General features: G+C 41.8%; 1 protein-coding gene across 1 annotated transcript in view; it reads left to right on the top strand.

Moving 5' to 3' along the window:
* The window catches only part of DCDC1 (doublecortin domain containing 1), a 465,182-nt gene that overhangs the window by 237,389 nt on the left and 205,604 nt on the right, over positions 1–22,189 (top strand). Inside the window, exons 13-15 of the mRNA XM_084852919.1 lie at positions 1,385–1,551; positions 8,176–8,301; positions 12,769–12,874. Of these exons, the coding sequence (XP_084709045.1) occupies positions 1,385–1,551; positions 8,176–8,301; positions 12,769–12,874 (399 nt within the window). The remainder of the gene's footprint in view (positions 1–1,384; positions 1,552–8,175; positions 8,302–12,768; positions 12,875–22,189) is intronic.

Below are 22,189 nucleotides of genomic sequence, written 5' to 3'. Positions count from 1 at the left end.
ACTCCAGACAAATTTCCTTCAATGAGCATATACATTTTGATAATATATATACTTCCATAGGAGTACATCAGGAGAATTCTAACTATACTCACACACAGAGATATTTTTACTATTGCTGGTATGCCATAGATCAGCTTTCCCCGGCCTGGCACCTCCCAGATTATTTGGACTTCAACTCCCATCAGCCCCAGCCAGCATAATTAATGGTTAGGAATCCTGGGTGTTGTAGTCCAAAACATCTGGAGGGCACCAGGTTGGGGAAGGCTGCTATAGATAATAACCATAGAACCACCAGAAATTCTCAAAGGGATTAACACCAGATCTCGAGTAACATCATTAGTAATTTGTTGTGTGTATTGTGATGTTTTCCTAACTGCAATGAATACTTCTGATTATTGATGTAGTTAGAACTACAGGTCATTCTATGATAGTGCATAGTTATGTTTATGCTCCAAACAGGAGTTAATAATACTGTCACAATATGGTCATTTATATGAGGCCTCTGTGATATGCGCAGTTGCAGACGCTGGCAAAGGAGAATGGTGTATGAACCAATCTGCTGGAAAGAGCTTTCTGTAGTCAGACAAGAGTGACAAATAGGAGGAGCATGTGGAAGTGACTATATTTAGAGCCATCATTACGATACTATGAAATAGCAAATTGACCACAGAATGTGCAGTGTAGCAGCATTTGCTACATAATGGATTTCTGTGATTTCCAGTAGTTCTTTAAAAGGTGAATAAAATTTTCAAAAAGTTATAAACATCAAATGAAATTAAGTGGGGCTGTGAATTGTCTCACAAAACATACTACTAAGGTTTACATATTCCACTGAATTAAGCAGGGTAGCACTGTCTTCTATGGGAGTATGGTGAGGGGCTTGAAGAGCTTCTGCCATGTCTCGCTGTATATTCTTACGGTGCTAAAATGATTAAATGAGTCTTGTATTATTGTTGTTCAGCTATTGATCACCTATGGTTGGGCAGGAGGGTGGATGAGAACACAGTCCTTGTCAGATCTCAACGAGCTCAGTACAAACACTAACAAAATGTAGCTCCAAATGTGGACTGGGAAAATATAACCTTTATCAAGAGAGCTGTTACAGTATGTAGAAGCTAACTGCTTGTTCTGTACAACTCTCACATCTGCTTTCAGTCTGTGTGCCAAAGGGTCAGAGCTCAACCATAATCCTGTTGCACCCCCTGCTGGTTAAAAGCCTGTGCTCATTTTGTTACTTTACACTGAGATAAACATTGCAGTCATTTCACACTTCTTTTAACATTCCACATGAATTTAATTATCGTTTGTTTGGACATCACTGGTTATGGAGTACAACAATTTATTACAGATGTTCCCATTTTATTTTTATATCTCCCATTGCCAGGTACAACACATGATTCACCAAAGGCTTCAACATTCAGTAGATTTCAAACCTTCAGGCCTCAGTCGTTTTCCTACTCAGCTTTTTGACGAGACTGGACAAGAAATTAAAAACCCACTTTTATTGCAGAATGAGCAAAAAATTTGGGTTTCTTATGGTGAAGATTACAGGTAGGAGCAAAGCGTTTAGCTCTGTGACTGTCAGCAATCTTTGTGTTGTCAAACTGCTGTAACGGGAAGTTTGATAACCCCCAAGTAAAATCCCTTTTATTTTTATTGTAAATTCCAACAGAATTTCAGAGGTCTTGTTTGAGGCAGTATTGTTTGTGGAATATGACATCTCTGTCTCTGACTTACTGTCTTAATGCCTTGTCATAGTTCTTGATGTCTGCCTGTCAGCACAGCAAGAGGGATTTTTTCATGTCTGAATAGTCACCTTAATGATAGCAGATGGAAACACCACAGGGGGTCCAAGCCCATCACACTGTCATTGTCACAGACTGCCCTGACCTGTTTCCACTCCTCTATTTTTTGTCCCTTTTTAAAGGAGAAATGGATGGTAATTGAAAAGGATCTTAAGCAAGATTTATGAAGCTGTACCAACATGATTCCCTACTATCGCTCTATGTTTTCAAAAAATAAAATATTAACCTTTTAAGCACCAGTGATGGTAGAAAGGAAAGTAAATTGGTAAAACTTGTAAATTCTGACCAACTAAAGTTAAAAATGGAAGGCATCTAGGCTATGCAATGGTTCATTTATTTTTAGCATTTCAGAAAATGTGGGTATTGTTTTAGTGAAGTATTTCATGCAATTATTGCTATTTCCAGAGACAAAAATTGATGTATTTCAGAGTTACTCCTGTGTTAGTCTGTTTTTTAACACCTATATCCTAAAACATCTGCGTAGTCATCAATATAACACACTTGTTTAAGTTTGTGATGTCACTATATTACCAAGATACATCTGTGTTTATTCAGTTTAGAAATGTTCTTATACTTCAATGTAGTCACAATGTAAGATTATTTTATGAATACATTCCCTGCCCCTCAGTGTAAAAACATTTCCATGTTTTTACATTACATTTCCATTTTCTACAAATGGTTTTGTTTACATTTTTGTGTGTAAAATATACCAGGCATTTTATGTAAATTTGTAGAAATGTATAGAGCCCAATATAATTGCTCATTCCTTTGTTTTAATCAGAATTGTCATGGCGCAATCCTCTGTATGTTTGCTCAAATGTAAATCCTACTGTAAGCTTCAGTGAAGCTTACGCTCAGGTAAGGGTACATAGGACTGTAGCCTCAATCTGTGACTAAGATGAAAAGTGAAAATGCTATAAATATATCATAAATATAGTGTGTTAAATATGTGATACCAAGGACCACATTAATAATTTTTCTTCCATCTCTTGCCATGTTTTAAAATTAAAAATCTTAATATCTGATCCTAAACTTTACTGTGGGATTTATTTTCATGGTAACCTGCTGAGAACAGGGGTTGGATTGTGTTTTAGTCTATATGTTTTACAGACACATGCTAAGCGTTCCTTTTTATAGTGGCATCCTTTATGGCACTAGAACTATGTTGTGACTAAACTGTACCTGCCTACCTTGAGTCTACCTTGAGTCTACCTTGAGTCAATTACCATTTTTTGCTTGCTCAAAAAATGAAAGCAGTTCTCAAAGAATGTGTATTCCATGATTGTTTTGAAAGTGAGTTTGCTAACCCAGAAACTGGCATGTATTCTTGAATTTAAAATGTCTTTTGCAGACATTGCAATGGATCATTCTGAATGTGAAAGGGAAACAAAATTGTAAATTTTCATATTTGGTATTTTGTTCTATTAGAATGTAACTTTTCTGCTGTTGTTTTTCATATCCTGACTTTTCTCTCCAGTTCAGTAATAGTGATTTATTACTCTACTGTTAATCAAATGATTTGGATTCAGAAATATTACAATGCCCTGTCACAAGATTGTGGTCCAAAATGCCAGCTCTTATTCTGCAGGAAGAAATTCTCCAAAGGAAAAAGATGTGCTAATGTAGAAAGAAAGTAGTTTGTTTTCCTTTGACTTAAGATAATCTTTCCTTACATTTATGTGTTTAAACTATTTTCTGGTATATTTTGTAAGCATTAAAATGGTTGTTGTTTCTTTTATTTACTGGTGGCAAGAGGTTGTTTATCATCTCTTGTTTGCCATTTTGGTGGGTGCAGCACTCAATAAACTGGATATAACTTTATGTAGGCACAGCCACAATAGAAATTTGGGAGTAGACTGAACAGAATGGAATGAATATAATCTTCATATATATATATACACACACACACACACACACACACACACACTTAAGAACAACAGCTACATTTGTCTTCATACACACAATGTAAAAATATTAATTTAAGGAATTTCTTTTCAATAATCCAATTATAAAAGCAGTAACATGGTTTGTGCTTGAGCAATTTCATTATTTTGTACCAACTAGAATCTGGCTCACCCTTAAAGTAATCCATAATTAGTAGTGGATATGTTTGTGAAAGTAGCTAACTTTAAATATGTAGATTTTGAGAATTGTCAATATTGATCTCCTTTGTTGATTGTCTTGAAATGGCCACCCATAAAAGAAAAGAATATCTGAATATTTCTGTAATAAATGATTGAGTTTCAACAGTATTGTGCCCTGCTTCTAACACATTTTAAAGTGTTGGTTTCATAAGTAGAAAAGTGTGTGTGCGTGTGTGTGTGCGCGCGCGCAGACACGTGTGTGTAGTTATATACATCACATTTGTGTTGAGACAGGTTTAGAATAGCTATTCTTCTTTAAAGAATTTTCCCCTTGTGAAAATAGAGTACCTTTTCAGAAATGTTGTTTGCAGGCAAGTCATCTCCTGCAGTTGAAGTGTTAATGTATAGTGGTCTCTTTTTGCCAAAATGAACTTGAAAGGATTTCCCCAAAGCTTCTTCACAAATTTGACCTCAATTACAATATTTAAGCATGATTGCCGATTTATTGAACATTATCATTGTATAGCCATTACAATATGAAAGAACCACACAGACAGGAGAAGAAACAAATTTATTATTCAAAAAGAGAGCACAACTGTATACAAGATGCTGTCAGATGCAACAGGCATATAATATAAACTGAAGGGAAATGGAGAAAAATATTTATTTTGAATTCTTACTTTCATTGACGCTTTATCCAAATACAAGTGCACTTTTAAGAAAAAAGGTGTGATTGATTTTAAAGTAATCTGTAGGGACATAATAAAAGTATCTGTGATTTTTATGATTTGATTATAATAAACGATTCTCACTATTATGACACCCTGTTCACTCTTTGACCTCAATATAATGGCTGCTTCACATGTGTGAGTTGTTCTACATGGGGAGTTTTTTCTTTCTTGGAAAAATGTCATGCATATTCTGCCCTTAACTTTAGGAAACAGCAGCATGCTTGAGTTATTTCTGTTTACTATCAATCTGTTAAAAAGACTGCAACAGGTTTGTCCTCCTTTTTTCCACCAGTATGAATGCTTTTGGAATTATTCCTATGGAGGAATATACCTTGAAAGCATTGCATTAAAATTTAAAACTGTTATTTTTTTCAGGAAAAGTTATACTATTTCTTACTTACGATTCTTTCCTGAAAAAGTCTATTTGGACTTTTGATGGGACTAATATTCTACTCTGCAGAAAATATTTCAAAAGCTCTCCTCTGTAGGGCTCACATTAATTGAAATAAGATTGCTGTTCAGCTTCTGTCATGGCCTGTTTTCTCTCATTGATTCTTATTTCATCCCAGTTGGGATGCCAGTCAGTTGACTACCCATTATTTTACCATGGTCAAATATTGTAAAATATTCAATGAAATCAGGTCATAAGAGCTGTGCTGCATCAGACCAAAAGTCCATCTAGTCCAGCATTCTGTTCACACAGTGGCCAGCCAGCTGCCCACAGGAAACCCACAAGGAGGGCATGAGTGCAACAGCACCTTCCTGCCCATGTTTCCCAGCAGCTGGTGTACATAGACATAATGTCTCTGATACAGGAGGAAGCATATAACCATCAGGACTAGTAGCCATTGATAGGCTTATCCTCCATGAATTTGTCTGAGCCCCTTTTAAAGCCATCCAAATTGGTGGTCATCACTACATCTCGTAGAAAGTCACACTTGTGTAAGTGGTAGCCTATATCATATTAAGTGCAGGTATAGGGGCCTCTTTTCCCCCAGCCCTTCAGGAGCCAGGGCAACGTGTGTGTGTATGCACACATGCACACACAGCTGCACTTGCTCTCCAGGCCTTCAGGAGCCAAGATAACATATGTGTGCATGCGTTGCTCCACACCCCCAGTAAGTTTTTCCTGCTGGTCACATGCTGAAATTGCTGGTATCTTGGAGCAGGATTCAGGAGGAAATATGGAACAAATAGACACAGACATCATAGCTGCAAATGTTTAGGGCTTCTGGGTTAACAGGAATTTTGGTGGGCTGACTCAACTTCTGGCTACTTGCTAGAAGTGGTGAATGCAAAGCCAGAAGACATTCCAGGCAATCCACTTTTGCTGTTAATATGTATGCATATTCCTATATGCACTGCTATTACTTGTGGGTGATGGCTACTTTGTATTGTAGTGTACATGTATGTATGTTGTGAACACTTCATGTTATGAATATAGATGCATCCAGGCTTATGCAGTGGAAGTGGCTGGCACCATTTTACTGGTTTCATTTGGCAAAACTCTACACTTTTGTGTTGGCCTTTCAGATGCCACGCACAGCCACCAGATAACAACGCGGCCCGACCCTCTTTCCCTCAGTCAAATGACTGTTGCTCACCATCTCGGGCTATATCTGAGAGCCAAACTAGATGTGACATTAGCAACCCCAGTTGTTTAAACCTGGATCAGCCTCAGTCATGAATAACGGTGGGCTGAGGTGTCCGAATTTCAAGTGTAAAAGGGGTGCCATTGCCATTTACCTCCCCAAAGGCTGTCCCCTCCACCTGCACTTTTCTCCAGTGACAGGGCTCAGCTGGTTCGACCCTCAGGCAGTACTGAGTGAGTGGAATGCTGACATCTTAGGCCAGGGGTGGAGGCATGTGTGGCCCTACAGATGTTGTTGGACTACAAAGCTCAGCATCCCTCACCATTGGCTGTGCTGCCTAGGGCTAATGTGAGTTGCAGTCTAACAACATCTGGAAGGCCAGAGTTTCCCCACCACTGCCTGAGCCAGACGAGCTGAAAGCAAGCACATGACTTCAAATTCTACACCCTTCCTTCCTCCTTTGGAGAAAGGGACTCGACACATGCTTAGGAACATTCAAATCTAGGTATTAGATTTTTTGTTTTAAAAGAGTCAGCCCAAGTCCCATGTGCCCAGGAATTAGGATCATCACTGAATCCGTTGTGTTTGGTATGAAGAGGAGGGAACTGCATCTGATTTAGTATGGTGTTCTGGGAAGAGCTGGACTTCATAGTCTTCTAGAAGACAGTAGTTTCCATTAATGAGCAGTATTTCCACTCTTCATTACTGTTCTAATACATATTTTAATACTTAAGTATTATTTGACAATATTTGACCAGTCAAATGCTATCCAGCTCTTTCCGAGCTACTTACTAATACTACATCATTTATATTAGTGCCTGTGCTGTGCTAGTTTCGCCTTTTGTCAGCAGACTCAGCATTTCCCTCATAACTCCCCTGTAGAGATGGTGCTCAACTAAGGATCTGACACCTGTTCAGAGATAGTCTTAGTTGATTGTTCTTATGGTCTACCCTTTTTCCTTCCTTCAGAGTTTAGTACATCCTGTAGACTGAATGCTCAATTAGGGAGTTCGGTTATGCCAGTCTCAATGGCTCTGTTCCAACCAGCTGCTCCTAGGAACAGGAAATCCATTTCCCTTCCTCTGAGGGAGATTGCTTTTGTGAAGGGGATGTGCCTGCCATTCTCTAAAAGACTATTATAGACCACACATTATTTTTAACATTGTTTCATATTTGTTAATTACCCACATTGATAGTTGTGGGTAATGAGTTGTGGGTTTTCCATTAGATTTAGAGCAGTTGTGGTTTGCCCTGGTTGAAAACAACAAGTCGGAGCCAGATTAGATCTGCTCTGATACATCTACCCCCCATACATCTGACCATATACTATGCCTACCATGTCTTCACTACTAATTGAGGGTGAGGTGGGGGAGGGTGGGGGAGACATGAAGGCTCTGCAGTGCTGCAGGAATGAGGCCAATTCCAAGTTTTCCCGCATTAACTTGTTTCTGCTGAAAGGAGATTTTTCATGTTCCCATTTGAGCTTTATCATGCATAGTACAAGGAAAAATAAATAGTGTAAACATGACCTTAGCTATTGTTGATTAACTTGCAAGTGGATTTTCTCTATTGTAGATGATCACCAGGAACCTAGCAATAGTTCTTTTTCTTGGTTTCTCAGCAGTTCCTTTGGCTTGGAGATGAGCCAGAATTTCAGGAATAATTCTTTTTTTTTTTTTGCTGTCCATAATCTATAGGTTAATAAAGTGACAAGCTTGCTGTGGTAAAAATTCCCAAGGTGAAACCACCTGAACTTCACCAAGGTGCTAGCTGCTAGATTACTGATTTTTTCTTGCCATCAAACAGGAAACAGTATAAATTTGAATTCCTTGTTGCTGAATTCATTCTTAATAACATCTGCTCTTATGTGCACTGCTTTATATACAAATAATGACTGGTTTTGCAGCTGTTTGGTTTCCCCCATTCCTGAAAGGTCATTTTTGATGATGTTTCCATTTTTCAGGTCTCCCTTAAATCCTGTTCTGAGTTTGACCTTCGACAGAGTGACTGCAGCTGAAAAGAATGGCATCACAGTTATTTCTAAAACCCTTCTGGATCCCACTGTTGATTTGCTGCCTGGATGTGACAAGTACATTAACTCTTGCTTTGATTTTTCTGAACCACTAAGAGGGGGAGGGGGAGATTCAAGTGTTGGTATATTTTGCAACTGTTGCTATAATATGATAAAGAAGTTATTACAGCTTACTATATATCATAAAAGCACATAAGAGAAACTTTATGGGGTTTCAAGAATAAACTCAGCAGATCTGTAGCTTCCATTTAAAAAATGGGGATGATTTAAATATGTATTAATTTAAGGCATTTTTATCCTCCTTCTCCCCTCCAAAGAGAGTTGCTGAAAGCAGCTCACAAAATATAAAAATAACCAACCATTAAAACACATTAACAAGTTAAAAGCAGCAGCAAACATAAAAAACCTAATAAGATATGAGAGTCTGGCATATTCCCTGTAATGTGTTGTGGCTAATTTGATTAAGGAATGCTAAATTTCAAATGCTAAAACATGTTGAATGTGTTCTCAGGGACCAGGTAAATCAGCTTGCTGCCAACATAACAGCTTTGCAGGCCAGCTCGACCCCACACAGAGCTCAAATGCAGTAATCACAGTTCCCTTTCCAGAGCCTGCTCCTGAGAAGTCCCTTTCTCCTGAGGAGACCTTTTCTGGAAGCTAGCACTCCTTCGCACAACAGCCCTACTAGCCTGTCGCTTGAGGCGACGATGGCCCTGGGGATCGGGGTGGCTCAGCCTCTGCCTCGGAAGCAGAGTCTGGTGGCAATCCCTAGTCTGGGGTACCCTGGGCTCCTGGGCTCTCTAGCTCCTCCTCTGAGGCAGACTCCTCCAGTCAGGGCATGACTGGTGTGCTGAAATCATGGTTTAGAAAAGAGCCTGGTCTTTGATAAGCATTTAGTACCTAAGCTCCACTGGAAAGCCAATTTTGTGATTATTTGTTAGTGCAAGACTAACATTCTGGAAGTTGTTCCCTGATGTTTCATGACACACTGTTTAGGTAATTAAAGGAGCCACTCTAAACTTAATGTAAATAGTGTACTTTATTAAGATAGTTCCTTATAGAGCAATTAAAGGGCCTTCTCTTCTCTCCTTGCCTCCCTAACACTCGACCTCCCACTCTTTCAAACGCTGCCTTCCCGCTACTGCTGGTTTTACTTCTGAGCTCCACATATCGTAACATCTTTCAACAATGCAAAACAAATAACTAACTTATTCAAGTGGCTGTAATGTTATACATTAATAGCACTTGGTGACATTTTTTTTCCATTTTGATGCTGTTATTCAGTAGATTCACAGGTGGGACATTGCAAATGGCTCCACTATCCACCTGGACTCTGCTCTAGCATCAGTTTTGCAAATATGGCTGAGTGGCTGCCCCGCTACCTCACCTTTTTTGGTAATGTATGTATCCTGTAAGGCTTTGAATCTGTCAGATTTACATAGTTACACAGAATTTACAAATTTACATGGGAAATCTCCTCATCTGTAGTCTGCTGGTCTTTCGTATCTGCATGGCCTAGTTTTTTCCTAGTTGGGCACCTATGACACTGGCCCTTGAAATGGTTCTGTTCTCTATATCTTTTGCACTCTTTTCCATAGGCTGAATCATATTGTTTGTGTTTGCAGGTGGTCTGTCAAGTTCCTGCTTCTCAGAGTCCCTTAGGTTGAGCCTGTGAATATGCTCTGTGTATGTGGGTGTTGATATAATTCTAACCCTTTGTTTACAAATTCTGCTGCCATTGCAACTTGGTGACATTTTTTCAGGGTTCGATCTACCCCTCTTAGTAGTCTCCCCCTCAAGGCAGAGTCCTCTGTGCTACACACAATCCTCTGCCTAATTAGGGAGTCTTTTATGTCTCCAAAGTTACATGTGGATGCCAGTGCTGTGATACAGGTTTCTATTCCTTCCTCTTCTTCATGGTTTCAGTTTAAAAAATTGATCTTTATCTACAGCCTATTTTTTCTTGGAGTCACCATAGGCATGAAACAATTCTGTTAGTGTTTCAAAGTTCCCTGGAATCAGTGTTGCTCTTACTTCCTGGACCACTAAATAAAGCAAAACAGCTTTATTTTCATTTTCTCTTCTTTATCAGCCATGGTTCACTCTGTATACAGACTGAAGTCCTGCTTCCATGTCTGTGCCAGGCTCTTTGTGCTGAAATCCAGCTGTGCTGGAGGCCTCAGTCCCTCTATGCATCTTATAATCTGTTTTAATAATTGCTGGGGCCTTGATCTTTTTCTCCTCTTGGGCTTCCTTACAAACTTTTTGCTGCCACCATGTTTCATGTGATGCTATTTAGGTAATCAAAGGAGCAACTCCCAAATTAATATAAACAGTGTACTTTATTAAAACAATTTCTTACAGAGCTATTACATACACACTGTTCTCCCCTTGCCTCTTTAATCCTCTGTCTCCATCTCACTTCTTGTTTCTTCTTCAAACTTCATCTCCCAGCTACTGCTGGTTTTACTTCTGACCTCCATATATATTGTTACAGCTGAGGAGGCAGGTGGAACATAGGACTCACAAAGGATGGCAAAGAATTGTAGGGAAGCACAGTGAGAGATGGAATACAGTAAAGTGCAAGTAACAGGGACAGCAATAGGGATGTCGGAGAAATCCACAATGGAACCAAATGAGTTTGGATTTTGATGAATCCGACTGGTGGATTCCACAGCAGGCCGGACTTTCCTCTGTCAGGCAGATTCTGATGTCTTGTGGACCGTTTTTCTAAGTTTCCAGATTTTGAGCAAATTTTATTGTAAAAAAATACACACAAAAATAATTTAAAAACAGCCAAAATGCTCATTTCCCCATAGGTTAAAGTGTGAAAATGTACATTTGGGGGGATTGGGGGCATGTTGGGGGAATCTGTACATTTTCGCACGTGCGCATAAAAGAATTCTGATTCTATTGATGGGTGGACTGTAGAACGAAAGGCGCCCGACAATCTATGAAACACAGATGGAATAGATTTTATACAATCTGTACATCCCTAGGCAGCAATGCTATACATTTTATATCAGGTGCCAGGGCTCAAGCTTAGGTTTATGCCTGCATAAGCCTACACAGTTATAATCCTAGCTTTCTAAGGAATAGTTGCAGCGTAACATGTTACCTGTTGTAATTGGTAATCTTACGTTACCAGAGAAATACCAGTCATTATGGGAGGAGGGGCACATAATGGAGGGAGTATCCCAAAACTGCAGAGTGTCTTGGAGGATGGGATGTAATGCATCTGAATGGAATGTGCAGAAAGACACACATTGCCCATACATAGGATTCCTGTCCCGTTGCGCCAAGTCACCCAGTTTTAGGGGCGATGGGCCGTAGTATCCTCAAGTGTGGTGGTGTACTTCTCCTCACCACCACCACAGGAGTGAATGGCAGCTATTGATTTATATGGGATAAAATACAGGGATATATTTAGGGACACAGGGAGGGGACTTGTCCCCGTATTACTCAGTGAGAGACATTTAACTGAGCATGCCTGTATCTGAGTAGACACTCCTTACGGCCAAACTTGATTTGGTCTTAAAGGTACATTTAAAATCCAGGTTTTAAAAAATGCAAATAGCATCAGGTGGGAAGGGCTGATGATTATTTGGATCAAGGAGGCATGGAGGGGGAAATTAAGCCTTTTCTCCATGTTGTGGTCCTGAGGAAAAAGCCCTCTCCTGAAACTGGTATTTGTATTGAGAGGAAATCCCCCATTGGTGCCAGGGAAGGCTAGAAAGACTAGAAGCTGGGTATCACCTAGGATGTCTGGGGTCTTTAACCAAAGGCTACTGAAATTTGGTGGGTGGCAATAGCTGTTTCAACTCGTCTTCATCCTGCAAGGTGACAATGCTTTACAGGGCTATACAACTTACAGTACAGCTCAGCTGCTCTGAACAAACATTCTGAGTCTCAAAGCTACACAAAGGGTACTCTATAGCTAATTTATTCTGGGAAGCTGTAGTGGCTGAAAATTCCCAAGTATGTTTTCACTGTCTGAATTCCCACTAGGCCTTCTAATTTAAAGGTCATTCACGCTACTGATGTTTAACAAAAGCTGTAGCTGCATTTCAATCAATGTCTCTCTCTTGCATGTCATTGTGTTTGTATGAGGAGGTAGGCCTTCCACATGTTCCCCCCTAATTTACCCTAAGTATTTGTGAGGGGCTGTATCCTGAGAGGTGCAAGCAGAGTTCAGTTCATGCAATGGGATTTTCCTGCCTTGTCTCCATAGCAGCCCCCTGTGACCCTCCAATCTGTTTTTGAAGGTCAAAAGTCGATTCAGAACAGCATTGGATGGGGCATGAGGGGGCTGCGGTGGGAGAGGAGAACTAGTGGAATTTAGCAACGTTGGGACACCTTGCATAAGCAACGTGTCTTTCTGATCGCACAAGGTACCTCTGGATACAACCTGGAATTCCTACAAATACTACTGAAAGAAAAATGATATGTAGACTTCATATACATTTAGGAAGAAACATTAAATGAATTCTTAAATAACAATAGCTTTTTACTACTTTTTTTCAGTTGGGAAGTTTGTGCTGGATTTCCAGACAACTTTCAGTTCACAAACCATCTGGAACATCAGACCTCAGAAACTGTGGACCCAGATAGCCATTTTATACAATATAAGGTGAGCAGTGAGGGTTTTTAATTTGGGGGTGGTGGTGGTGGTAAGGACTACAAATTAAATACTTCTACCCTCTAGTAAAAAAAAGCAATAAAAATAAGGTGTTTCTAAGTGACTAGTTGCTCCAGAATGTGGATGCGGTTGTGGGTCCAAGAGAGTTTGGAATGAGCATCCTATGGAAAGCAATTCAGTGCAAATAGATAGCAGTCACACCCACAGATTGGCTAGTTGCCTCTGCCAACATCATCAACCTGTATGTGCTACCACCACCTACCGGTGGTTAAAGGTGTGGAGAAGGTCTTCTCCCTGCTTGATCACTGCACAGTAGTTGCCAACATTTTCACCTAGCAAACTACCTCACTGGCTGCCACTGGGCATATACGATTTAAAACATTAGGATGTTCATTGTTTGCTTTCCTCTGGAATATGGTCCCTTTCAAATGTTATACTAACACCATGGGTGCTGTTTTTCTAACGGGATCATCACATGGTGTTACTACAGCATAACCATGTCAGCAGCAACAATCTTGTAGGTCCTTAATATAAAATTACTACTGATCCTGGCTGGGTAATGTGTTTGACCCAACCCAAATATATTCTTTTTAAAATATCTAATTAAAATGAATACAATTCATTTTTTTCTATGTCTACACATTTTTAAAGAAAACAAGGACAAGTTATATATACAACATTAAAACTATATGAGAGTGGACTGACACAAAGCAGGACAGTTTCTGTTCAATCTCTGTCACCTTCAGTCCACTAAAAAAAGGTAAAGGTAAAGGTGTCCCCAACCAGTCGTGTCTGACTCTAGGGTGTGGTGCTCATCTCCATTTCTAAGCCGAAGAGCCAGCGCTATCTGAAGACGCTTCCGTGGTCATGTGGCCGGCATGGCTGAACACCGAGGTGCACGGAACACAGTTACCTTTCCCGCCTAAGCGGCACCTATTTATCTACTTGCAATTTCTTGCTTTTGAACTGCTCGGTTGGCAGAAGCTGGGACTGAAGACGGGAGCTCACTCCATCACGCAGCACTCGAGTGTCAAAGTGCTGTCTTGCTGACCTTCTGGTCTGCAATTCAGCGTCTTAACCACTAAGCCACTGCGGCCACTACAGGTCTGCATTTGCTGTCCTGTTCTCCAACTAGTCCTATTCAATACCGGTGGGGATGAGCCCACAGTGGAATCTTCACCACTTTTACTGGCTCTGTCTATTTTGGGGCCCAATTCAAGATGCTGGTTTTGACCTTTAAGGTCCTTCATAGTTTGGGACCAGAATACCTGAAGAGCCACCTCTCTCCACATGTACATACCTGGATCTTTGAGATCTTTGGAGGTCCTTCTCCGAGTTCCCCCACCAAGTGAGGTGTGGTGGATGGTTACAAGAGAGAGGACCTTTCAGTGGTGGCTTCCTAGGTGTGGAATGCCCTCCCCAGAGAGGCTCATCTGGCCCCAAGTTAGGCAAAGATATTTTTTATTCTCCCAGGTCTTTTAATCTGTCTTCACTTTAAGCTGATTTTACTCTTTGCAACTGTTTTTATACTGTATTTATACTTTTATTGTTATTAAATGTTGTGAAAGTAGGCCTGACTAGGCCTTGTAAATAGTTTGGTTCAGGCAAGGTGCCTGATGGGATTGATTGAGTGTGTGTGGCCATGAGAAAGTAATTGTAACTTGCTCATAAGCAAGAAATTCCTATCCACCAAAGTAATGTCTCTAAAGATAAGAAGGCTGCTGTGCTGATAAGACTGTGCTGAGTAGTAATTGGTTTCTGAGCATGCGTAGTGTGTTTTTCTTTGTTCTACAACTTTCAGTCTGTATAAATGCATCCTGTTTTCTTTTGGGATGGGGGAGAGACAGTTTCGTCTGTCCCTCTCATGGCCGTGATGTGCTTTAATAAATTTCTGATTGTTCAACCTAACCTGCCTTGGATATTTCCTTAACAACGTTAACCTGTTTTATTTCTTGTTGTGAGCTGCCATCTTGTAGATCAGCTTATAAATACTGCAAATAGATAAAGCAGGTCAAGTGGTAGTCCAGAGCAGATAGCCAAAGCAGGGTGGTATCAGTTCTTGCCGGCTGACCGCAGCTGGCCAGCAACAGCGGCAATAACTCACTGACTGATTGGCAGGATCATAACCCTGTCCAAGGCTAAGGAAGGAGAAAGGAAGCTCAGAGTGGGGAACTTTACCTGTTCAGACAAAGCCAAGACGACATGGCGGAGAGAAGTCATATTTCCAGTCCATGGTCTAAACACAGGGATTCACGAGCAAGGCTGAAGTTCAGGATCGAGGCGGGCTGACAAGATCTGGTGCATGGAAATGACATTGTTCTCCAGCATCTTTGTCCCTGCTTACTTCCTGCTTTTAACTGCAGCATCCTGGAGCAGCTGCTGGCAATCAGTCCTCTGGCCTCTGGGATCCTCTCTGTCTTAAACAGAGACTCATCATTGTTCTTTTACATGCGGCCTTTGCTCTGCTGGGGTCAGTGGAACTTCACCTTCTGAATCCTCTGGAGAGGCTGCATCCGAGCATGGATCATCCACAGGAAGTCAGGGGGCTTGGGCTACTTCTGTGCTAGTCTTCCCCCGGATCTGGAGCCTGCCATTCCCCTTCGTCCTTGGAAGAGTCTGAGGGAGGCATGGCAGGTGATGGCTAAGAGTGTGTATCCACTCAAAGGTCAGAAAGCAAGAGTGATATAGAAAGTTCCTTTAGAACATGGGGCAGATCCCAACTTGTTCCAATAAGCGATGGGTTCTTACTGAACCCTTAGTTTATTAGCCTGACTGCCTTTCTCAGGCTCTACTTGCTTGGTCTTGATGGAGAATGGAGATCTTTAAAGAGGCCACCTGTCAGGCTTGGAGCCTAGCATTCTGATATCTCTCCATCATCTCATGGTGAACATGCTACCTGTGGGGGTGAACAGGTTTGATACATGAGGCCCTTGGGGACAAGGAGGCTGATGGGGTCCAGTTTGAGGGCTGCAGTCCCTGGGGGTATCGGATTCCATTGGTCACTGATTGCTGGACTCAGGACAGTGTCAGGGTTCAGATCTAGTGCTTCTGTGGGTATCCAAGTCACTGCTGGTAGTCTGGATCATGACATTCTGTTCACTTACCCTTATCCCTAAGTAGCTGAATGTTAGTTTTTTCCTACCACAAGAAGGACAGGAGAGTGAGCAAAGGACCAACAGAGCAACAGAATAGGAGATGCAGTGGCTACATTCTATCTCACTGCATTGGAACAGCAATGGAAGTTATACATACTTGAATCCTAAGTTGCCCTTCCATTCACAGAAGGGACTCTGATCCAGTGGAGACTCCTGCTGGCAGCAGGTTTTGTGTTTTTTTGCCAATTTCCCTTTCCCTCTACAGCTCCCAGTGCAACTTCCCATGCTGTTCTGAAGGATCCTCAATACTCCAAAGCAGATTTTCAGCGGGGCACAGGATGCTGCAGGAAGAATAGGGAATTGGTAAAAATGGCCTCTTCTCCCTCTCTGACAAGAGAAAGCAGCCATGAGCAGAGTTCCACTCACAGAAACAAAGGACTCATGTCTTAGCGTTAAAAGCTGTCAACCCTAGATTTAAAACGGGAGACTGTCCATTTTGTTCAAAACATAAATACTGACTATAACTGGAGAGTCTGTAATGCTGTTGTGCAAAAAACCCTTTATGATATTTGAACTAGTTGTGAAATTCTCCCTACGATGTGTGTAATTTGTCAGGCCATCGAAGCTGGTGCTGTATCATGTCAATAGAAAGCAAATGCAAAATACAATTTGAGAGGTGAGGGAGATGTGCCTCTCTCTGCTGTTCTAACCTCCACTGTCAGCGACTAATTACAAAAGTGCCTGGTTGTAGACACCGTCACTACTGGAATTATAGCTAGTGTTATTTCACTAATGTCTGCTGTTCACGTACATGAGCTCATTGTTTCCTGAAGATAAAGACAATTGCATGGTTTACCCGGTTTGCAATTTGATTATGTTTAAGTAATGTTTGCTTTTAACATAACCATAGGTAATTATTGGCATTGTAAATTGAGCATGCCTTTGGTGTAGGGGATAAGCGCACTCCAAACAAACTAAAATTGGAAAATTCTTCTTTGGTCATAGTGGGGGGGGGGGGGAAATAATTACTACCAATTCTTGTTGATAAAGAAAAATGAAAAGTGAGAAGCAAAGCAAGACAGACAAAAGTTTAAATAATATAAATGTTCACATTACAGTTTTGATTCCTGTTAATAGAGTCAAACATTTAAATGTGCTTCAAGGATGCAGGAGTTGCACATCTAGGTGTAAACACTTTGCAATGAATAAGTAATTTGATTTTTTTTGAAAGCTAAATTCAAGGCAAAGGGGCCAGATACCAATGGTGTTTTTTTTTTTTTTTAATTCCCTAACATTAAAGCTCATTGAAATGTACAAGACACTAAGAGGATTACACACTAAAAAGGCAAAAGTCTCATGTTCTGGATGCTCACACATTAAGATTGTCATCAGGTATAGATATGCTCAACTCCCTGACTGTTGTTTTTAATCTTTTATTGACAGACAAAACCTTTCCAACAGAGTAAAATTTGTGACATATAGTCCACATTCGTAAATCTGGGGATAGAGATAACCCAGACAATTATAGCCTGTTGCTCGTTTATCACTCTTGCGAAAGCTAGGCCATGTATCAGTGACCTGGGATAGACTGCTAGCATTTTGTTTTGATAAAGACAGTGGTGGAAGCAATATCCTTGTGGGTGTTGGCTATTTTTCTGTGCAATTGGTTTCCTAATAAAAGCAGATGGAAATTTTAATTTAGAGCACACATTTGGAAGACAAAAATGTCTAATCATATGAAAGTATGATTTCATATGTATCTTCAGATTTACTTAATATTACTGTGAGTTCTGTATTCCACATACTCTGTATATAGTGGATAAATCAGTGTGTACTTACATAACATAGAGTTCCAGCAGAAGAATTTCACTAACCTCAGTTTACGCTGTGATCCTATGAAACATCGCACTGGGACAGCATCATAGCCTGAAATCCATTTTGGCAGGATTAGGTTTCAGGACAAACTACTGTTTGCAACGTGATAGGTAAAACTGATTCCTAAGATGAGTTATCTCATGCCTCTCACAACGTCCTACTAAATATACCTCTCTGGAAGACAGGACATTCAGGGCCAGACCAGATATGTGCATATTTATTAAACATGAGCTTGCCTGTTTGGCTATAAAGAAGGGGTGGGGGATTCACTTTTGGTATGATATGGAATGCATGGGGGCGGGGAGCAAAACCCACTCCTCTCCATACCTCACTGTGCTCCACTCACTGCTTTAAGCCATTTTCTCCCTACCATCTCACTCCTGGTATCAGAGCAAGACTGGAGGAAAATGGCGTAAAGTAGCAGAGGGTAGCAAGGTAAGGTGGGGGGATTAGCTCTCTTCTCCCATGTGCTCCATTTAGTATAAAATATTAACGCCCACTCCCACTTCATAAGCAAATGTTGGCTAATGTTGTCCCTATCTTCAAAAAGGGCCAAAAGGAGGAACCTGGGAACTACAGACCAGTCAGTCTGACATCAATCCCTGGGAAAATTCTGGAGCAGATGATAAAGCAATCCATCTGGAAGCACCTTGAAAACAATGCAGTGATTACTCAAAGCCAACATGGATTTGTCAAGAACAAATCCTGCCAGATGAATCTAATCTCATTTTTTGATCAAGTCACCTCCCTTGTGGACTGTGGGAATGCTGTAGACATCATATACCTCGACTTCAGCAAAGCTTTTGATAAAGTGCCCCATGATATCCTGATGAGCAAACTAGCTCAAAGTGGGCTAGATGAAACAACGATCCAGTGGATCCACAGTTAGCTACAGAATCGGACTCAATTCGGACTCAATAAGAGTGCTTACCAATGGGATCCTCCCAAACTGGGGAGAGGTAATGAGTGGGGTACCGCAGGGCTCAGTCCTAGGCCCAGTGCTCTTCAACATTTTTATTAATGACTTGGAGGAGGAGGTGCAGGGAATGCTGATCAGATTTGCAGATGACACAAAATTGGGCGGGATAGCTAATACTTTGGAAGACAGAAACAAAATTCAAAGTGATCTGGATAGACTGGAGGGCTGGGCAGAAAACAAGAGAATGATATTTAATAGGGATAAATGCCAAGTTCTGCACCTAGGAAAAAGAAACCAAATGCACAGTTACAAGATGGGGGATACGTGAACCGTATTTTTGTGAACTGCCCAGAGAGCTTCGGCTATTGGGCGGTATAGAAATTAAAATAAATAAATAAATAAATAAATAAATAATACGTGGCTCAACAACACTACAAGCGAGAAGGATCTTGGAGTTGTTGTAGCTGAATATGAACCAATAATGTGATGTGGCTGCAAAAATGCAAATGCTCTTTTGGGCTGCATTAATAGAAGCATAGCTTCCAAGTCCTGGGAAGTCCTAGTTCCCCTCTACTCAGCACTGGTTAGGCCTCATCTGGAGTACTGTGTCCAGTTCTGGGCAATGCACTTTAAGAAGGATGCAGACAAACTGGAGAGGGTTCAGAGGAGGGCAACAAAGACGATCAGGGGACTGGAAACAAAGTCCTATGAAGAGAGACTGAAAGAAGTGGGCATGTTTAGCCTTGAGAAGAGAAGACTGAGGGGCGATATGATACTGCTCTTCAAGTGCTTGAAAGGTTGTCACAGAGAAGAAGGCCAGGATCTCTTTTCGATCATCCCAGAGTGCAGGAGACGGAATAAGGGGCTCAAGTTACAGGGAGCCAGATTCTCCCTGAACATCAGGAAAAGCTTCCTGACTGTTAGAGCAAGACAACAATGGAACCAATTCCCTAGGGAGGTAGTGGGCTCTCTCACACTGGAGGCATTCAAGATGAAGCTGGACAGCCATTTGTCAGGGATGCTCTGGCTTGGATTCCTGCATTGAGCAGGGGGTTGGACTCGATGGCCTTGTAGGCCCCTTCCAACCCTTGTTGTTGTTCAGTCGTTCAGTTGTGTCTGACTCTTCGTGACCCCGTGTACCATAGCACGCCAGGCCTTCCTGTCCTCCGCTCTCTCCTGGAGTGTGCTCAAGTTCATATTCATTGCATCGGTGATGCTATTTAGCCATCTCATCCTCTGCCATCCCCTTCTCCTTTTGCCTTCAGTCTTTCCCAGCATCAGCGTCTTTTCCAGGGAGTTTTCTCTTTGCATTAGGTGGCCAAAATATTTGAGCTTCAGCTTCAGTATCTGTCCTTCTAGGATGGACTGATTTGACCTCCTTGCAGTCCAGGGCACTTGTAGGAGTCTTCTCCAGCACCACAGTTCGAAAGCATCAATTCTTCGGCGCTCAGCCTTCCTTATAGTCCAGCTCTCACAACCATACATTACTACTGGGAAAACCATAGCTTTGATTAGACGGACCTTTGTCGGCAAGGTGATGTTTCTGCTTCTTACAATGCTGTCTAGGTTTGCCATAGCTTTCCTCCCAAGGAGCAAGCGTCTTTTAATTTCATGGCTACAGTCACCGTCTGCGGTGATCTTGGAGCCCAAGAAAATAAAATCTGTCACAGCTTCCATTTCTTCCCCTTCCATATGCCAGGAAGTGATGGGGCCAGATGCCATGATCTTTGTTTTTTTAATGTTGAGTTTCAAACCAGCTTTTGCACTCTCCTCTTTCACCCTCAACAAGAGGCTCTTGAGATCCTCTTCGCTTTCTGCCATTAGGGTGGTATCGTCTGCATATCGGAGGTTGTTGATAATTCTCCCGGCAATCTTAATTCCGAGCTGTGATTCATCCAACCCGGCGTTTCTCATGATGTACTCTGCATATAAGTTAAATAAGCAGGTGACAACATGCAGCCTTGTCGTACTCCTTTCCCAATTTTGAACCAATCGGTTGTTCCATGTCTGGTTCTTACTGTTACTTCTTGAGAGGGATGTCAGAGAATTTTGGCACGAATCTCAGGGAGGCCGAATGCCAGCGCATTCGGCCCCCCGAAATTGGTGGCGAAACGGTCTGCCCCCCCGCCCCCCCGGAACGGGACTTACCTTGTGCGAATGTCCCTGGTGGTGGCGGCTCCGGTGGCGGTTCGGTGGCGGTGGCTGCGGTGGCCGGTCTTCCAACCGGCTGCCGCCACCGCCATTTCCAGTAAAAACAAAACAAAACAAAAAAAACACATGATAGGCTACGTAAATGTTTACGTAGCCTATCATGGCTGAGTGAAAAACAAAAACAAAAACCGCGCGTACGCAAATGGCGGCGCCCATTGGCGCCGCCATTTGCATTCCTTATTTAGGCACGTGTAGTCTACGTAAACATTTACGTAGTCTACGGCGAAAATAAGGGGAACGCAAATCGCGTTCCCGTTATTTTCGCCGTAGTCTACGTAAATGTTTATGTAGACTACACGTGCCAAAATAAGGAACACAAATGGTGGCGCCCACGGGCGCCACCATTTGCGTACGCACGGTTTTGTTTTGTTTTTTTTCACTCAGCCGTGATAGGCTACGTAAACATTTACATAGCCTATCACGACTGACTGCAGGGACGGCCACAGGGACAGCCGATGGCTACGGCCACCGCCATTTGCGTCCCGGCCGGCAAGGATTCGCGGCGGAAGGGATGGGGCGCCTCCCCCCCGGCCAGAATTTTGGGGGGGAGGGACGGGGCGCCTCCCCCCTGGCCAGAATTTCGGGGGGAGGGATGGGGTGCCTCCCCCCCACCGCGAATCAAGTTTCGTGAAAGGTAAGGGATTTTCGTACATCCCTACTTCTTGACCCTCGTACAGGTTTCTCAGGAGACAGGTAAGGTGGTCTGGTACCCCCATCTCTTTAGGAATTTGCCACAGTTTGTTGTGATCCACACAATCAAAGGCTTTAGCGTAGTCAATGAAGCAGAAACAGACTTTTTTCTGGAATTCTCTTGCTTTCTCCATGATCCAGTGAAAGTTGGCGATTTGATCTCTAGTTCCTCTGCCTCTTCGAAACCCAGCTTGTACTTCCGGTAGTTCTCGGTTTGCATACTGCTGAAGCCTAGCTTGTAGGATTTTGAGCATAACCTTGCTGGCATGTGAAATGAGCACAATTGTGCTGTAGTTTGAACACCCTTTGGCATTGCCCTTCTTTGGAATTGGAATGTAAACTGACCTTTTCCAGTCTTGCGGCCACTGTTGAGTGTTCCAAATTTGTGGCATATTGAGTGCAGCACTTTAACAGCATCATCTTTTAGGATTTTAAATAGCTCAGCTGGAAGACTGTCATCTCCACTAGCTTTGTTGTTACTAATGCTTCCTAAGGCCCACTTGACTTCACTCTCTA

Source organism: Heloderma suspectum, chromosome 1, assembly GCF_057233095.1.
Source record: "Heloderma suspectum isolate Gila_16-S chromosome 1, 16-S_ref, whole genome shotgun sequence".
NCBI classification, from domain to species: domain Eukaryota; kingdom Metazoa; phylum Chordata; class Lepidosauria; order Squamata; family Helodermatidae; genus Heloderma; species Heloderma suspectum.
The sequence above is the reverse complement of the archived record's forward strand: the minus strand, read 5'-3'. Positions and strand labels throughout refer to the sequence as shown.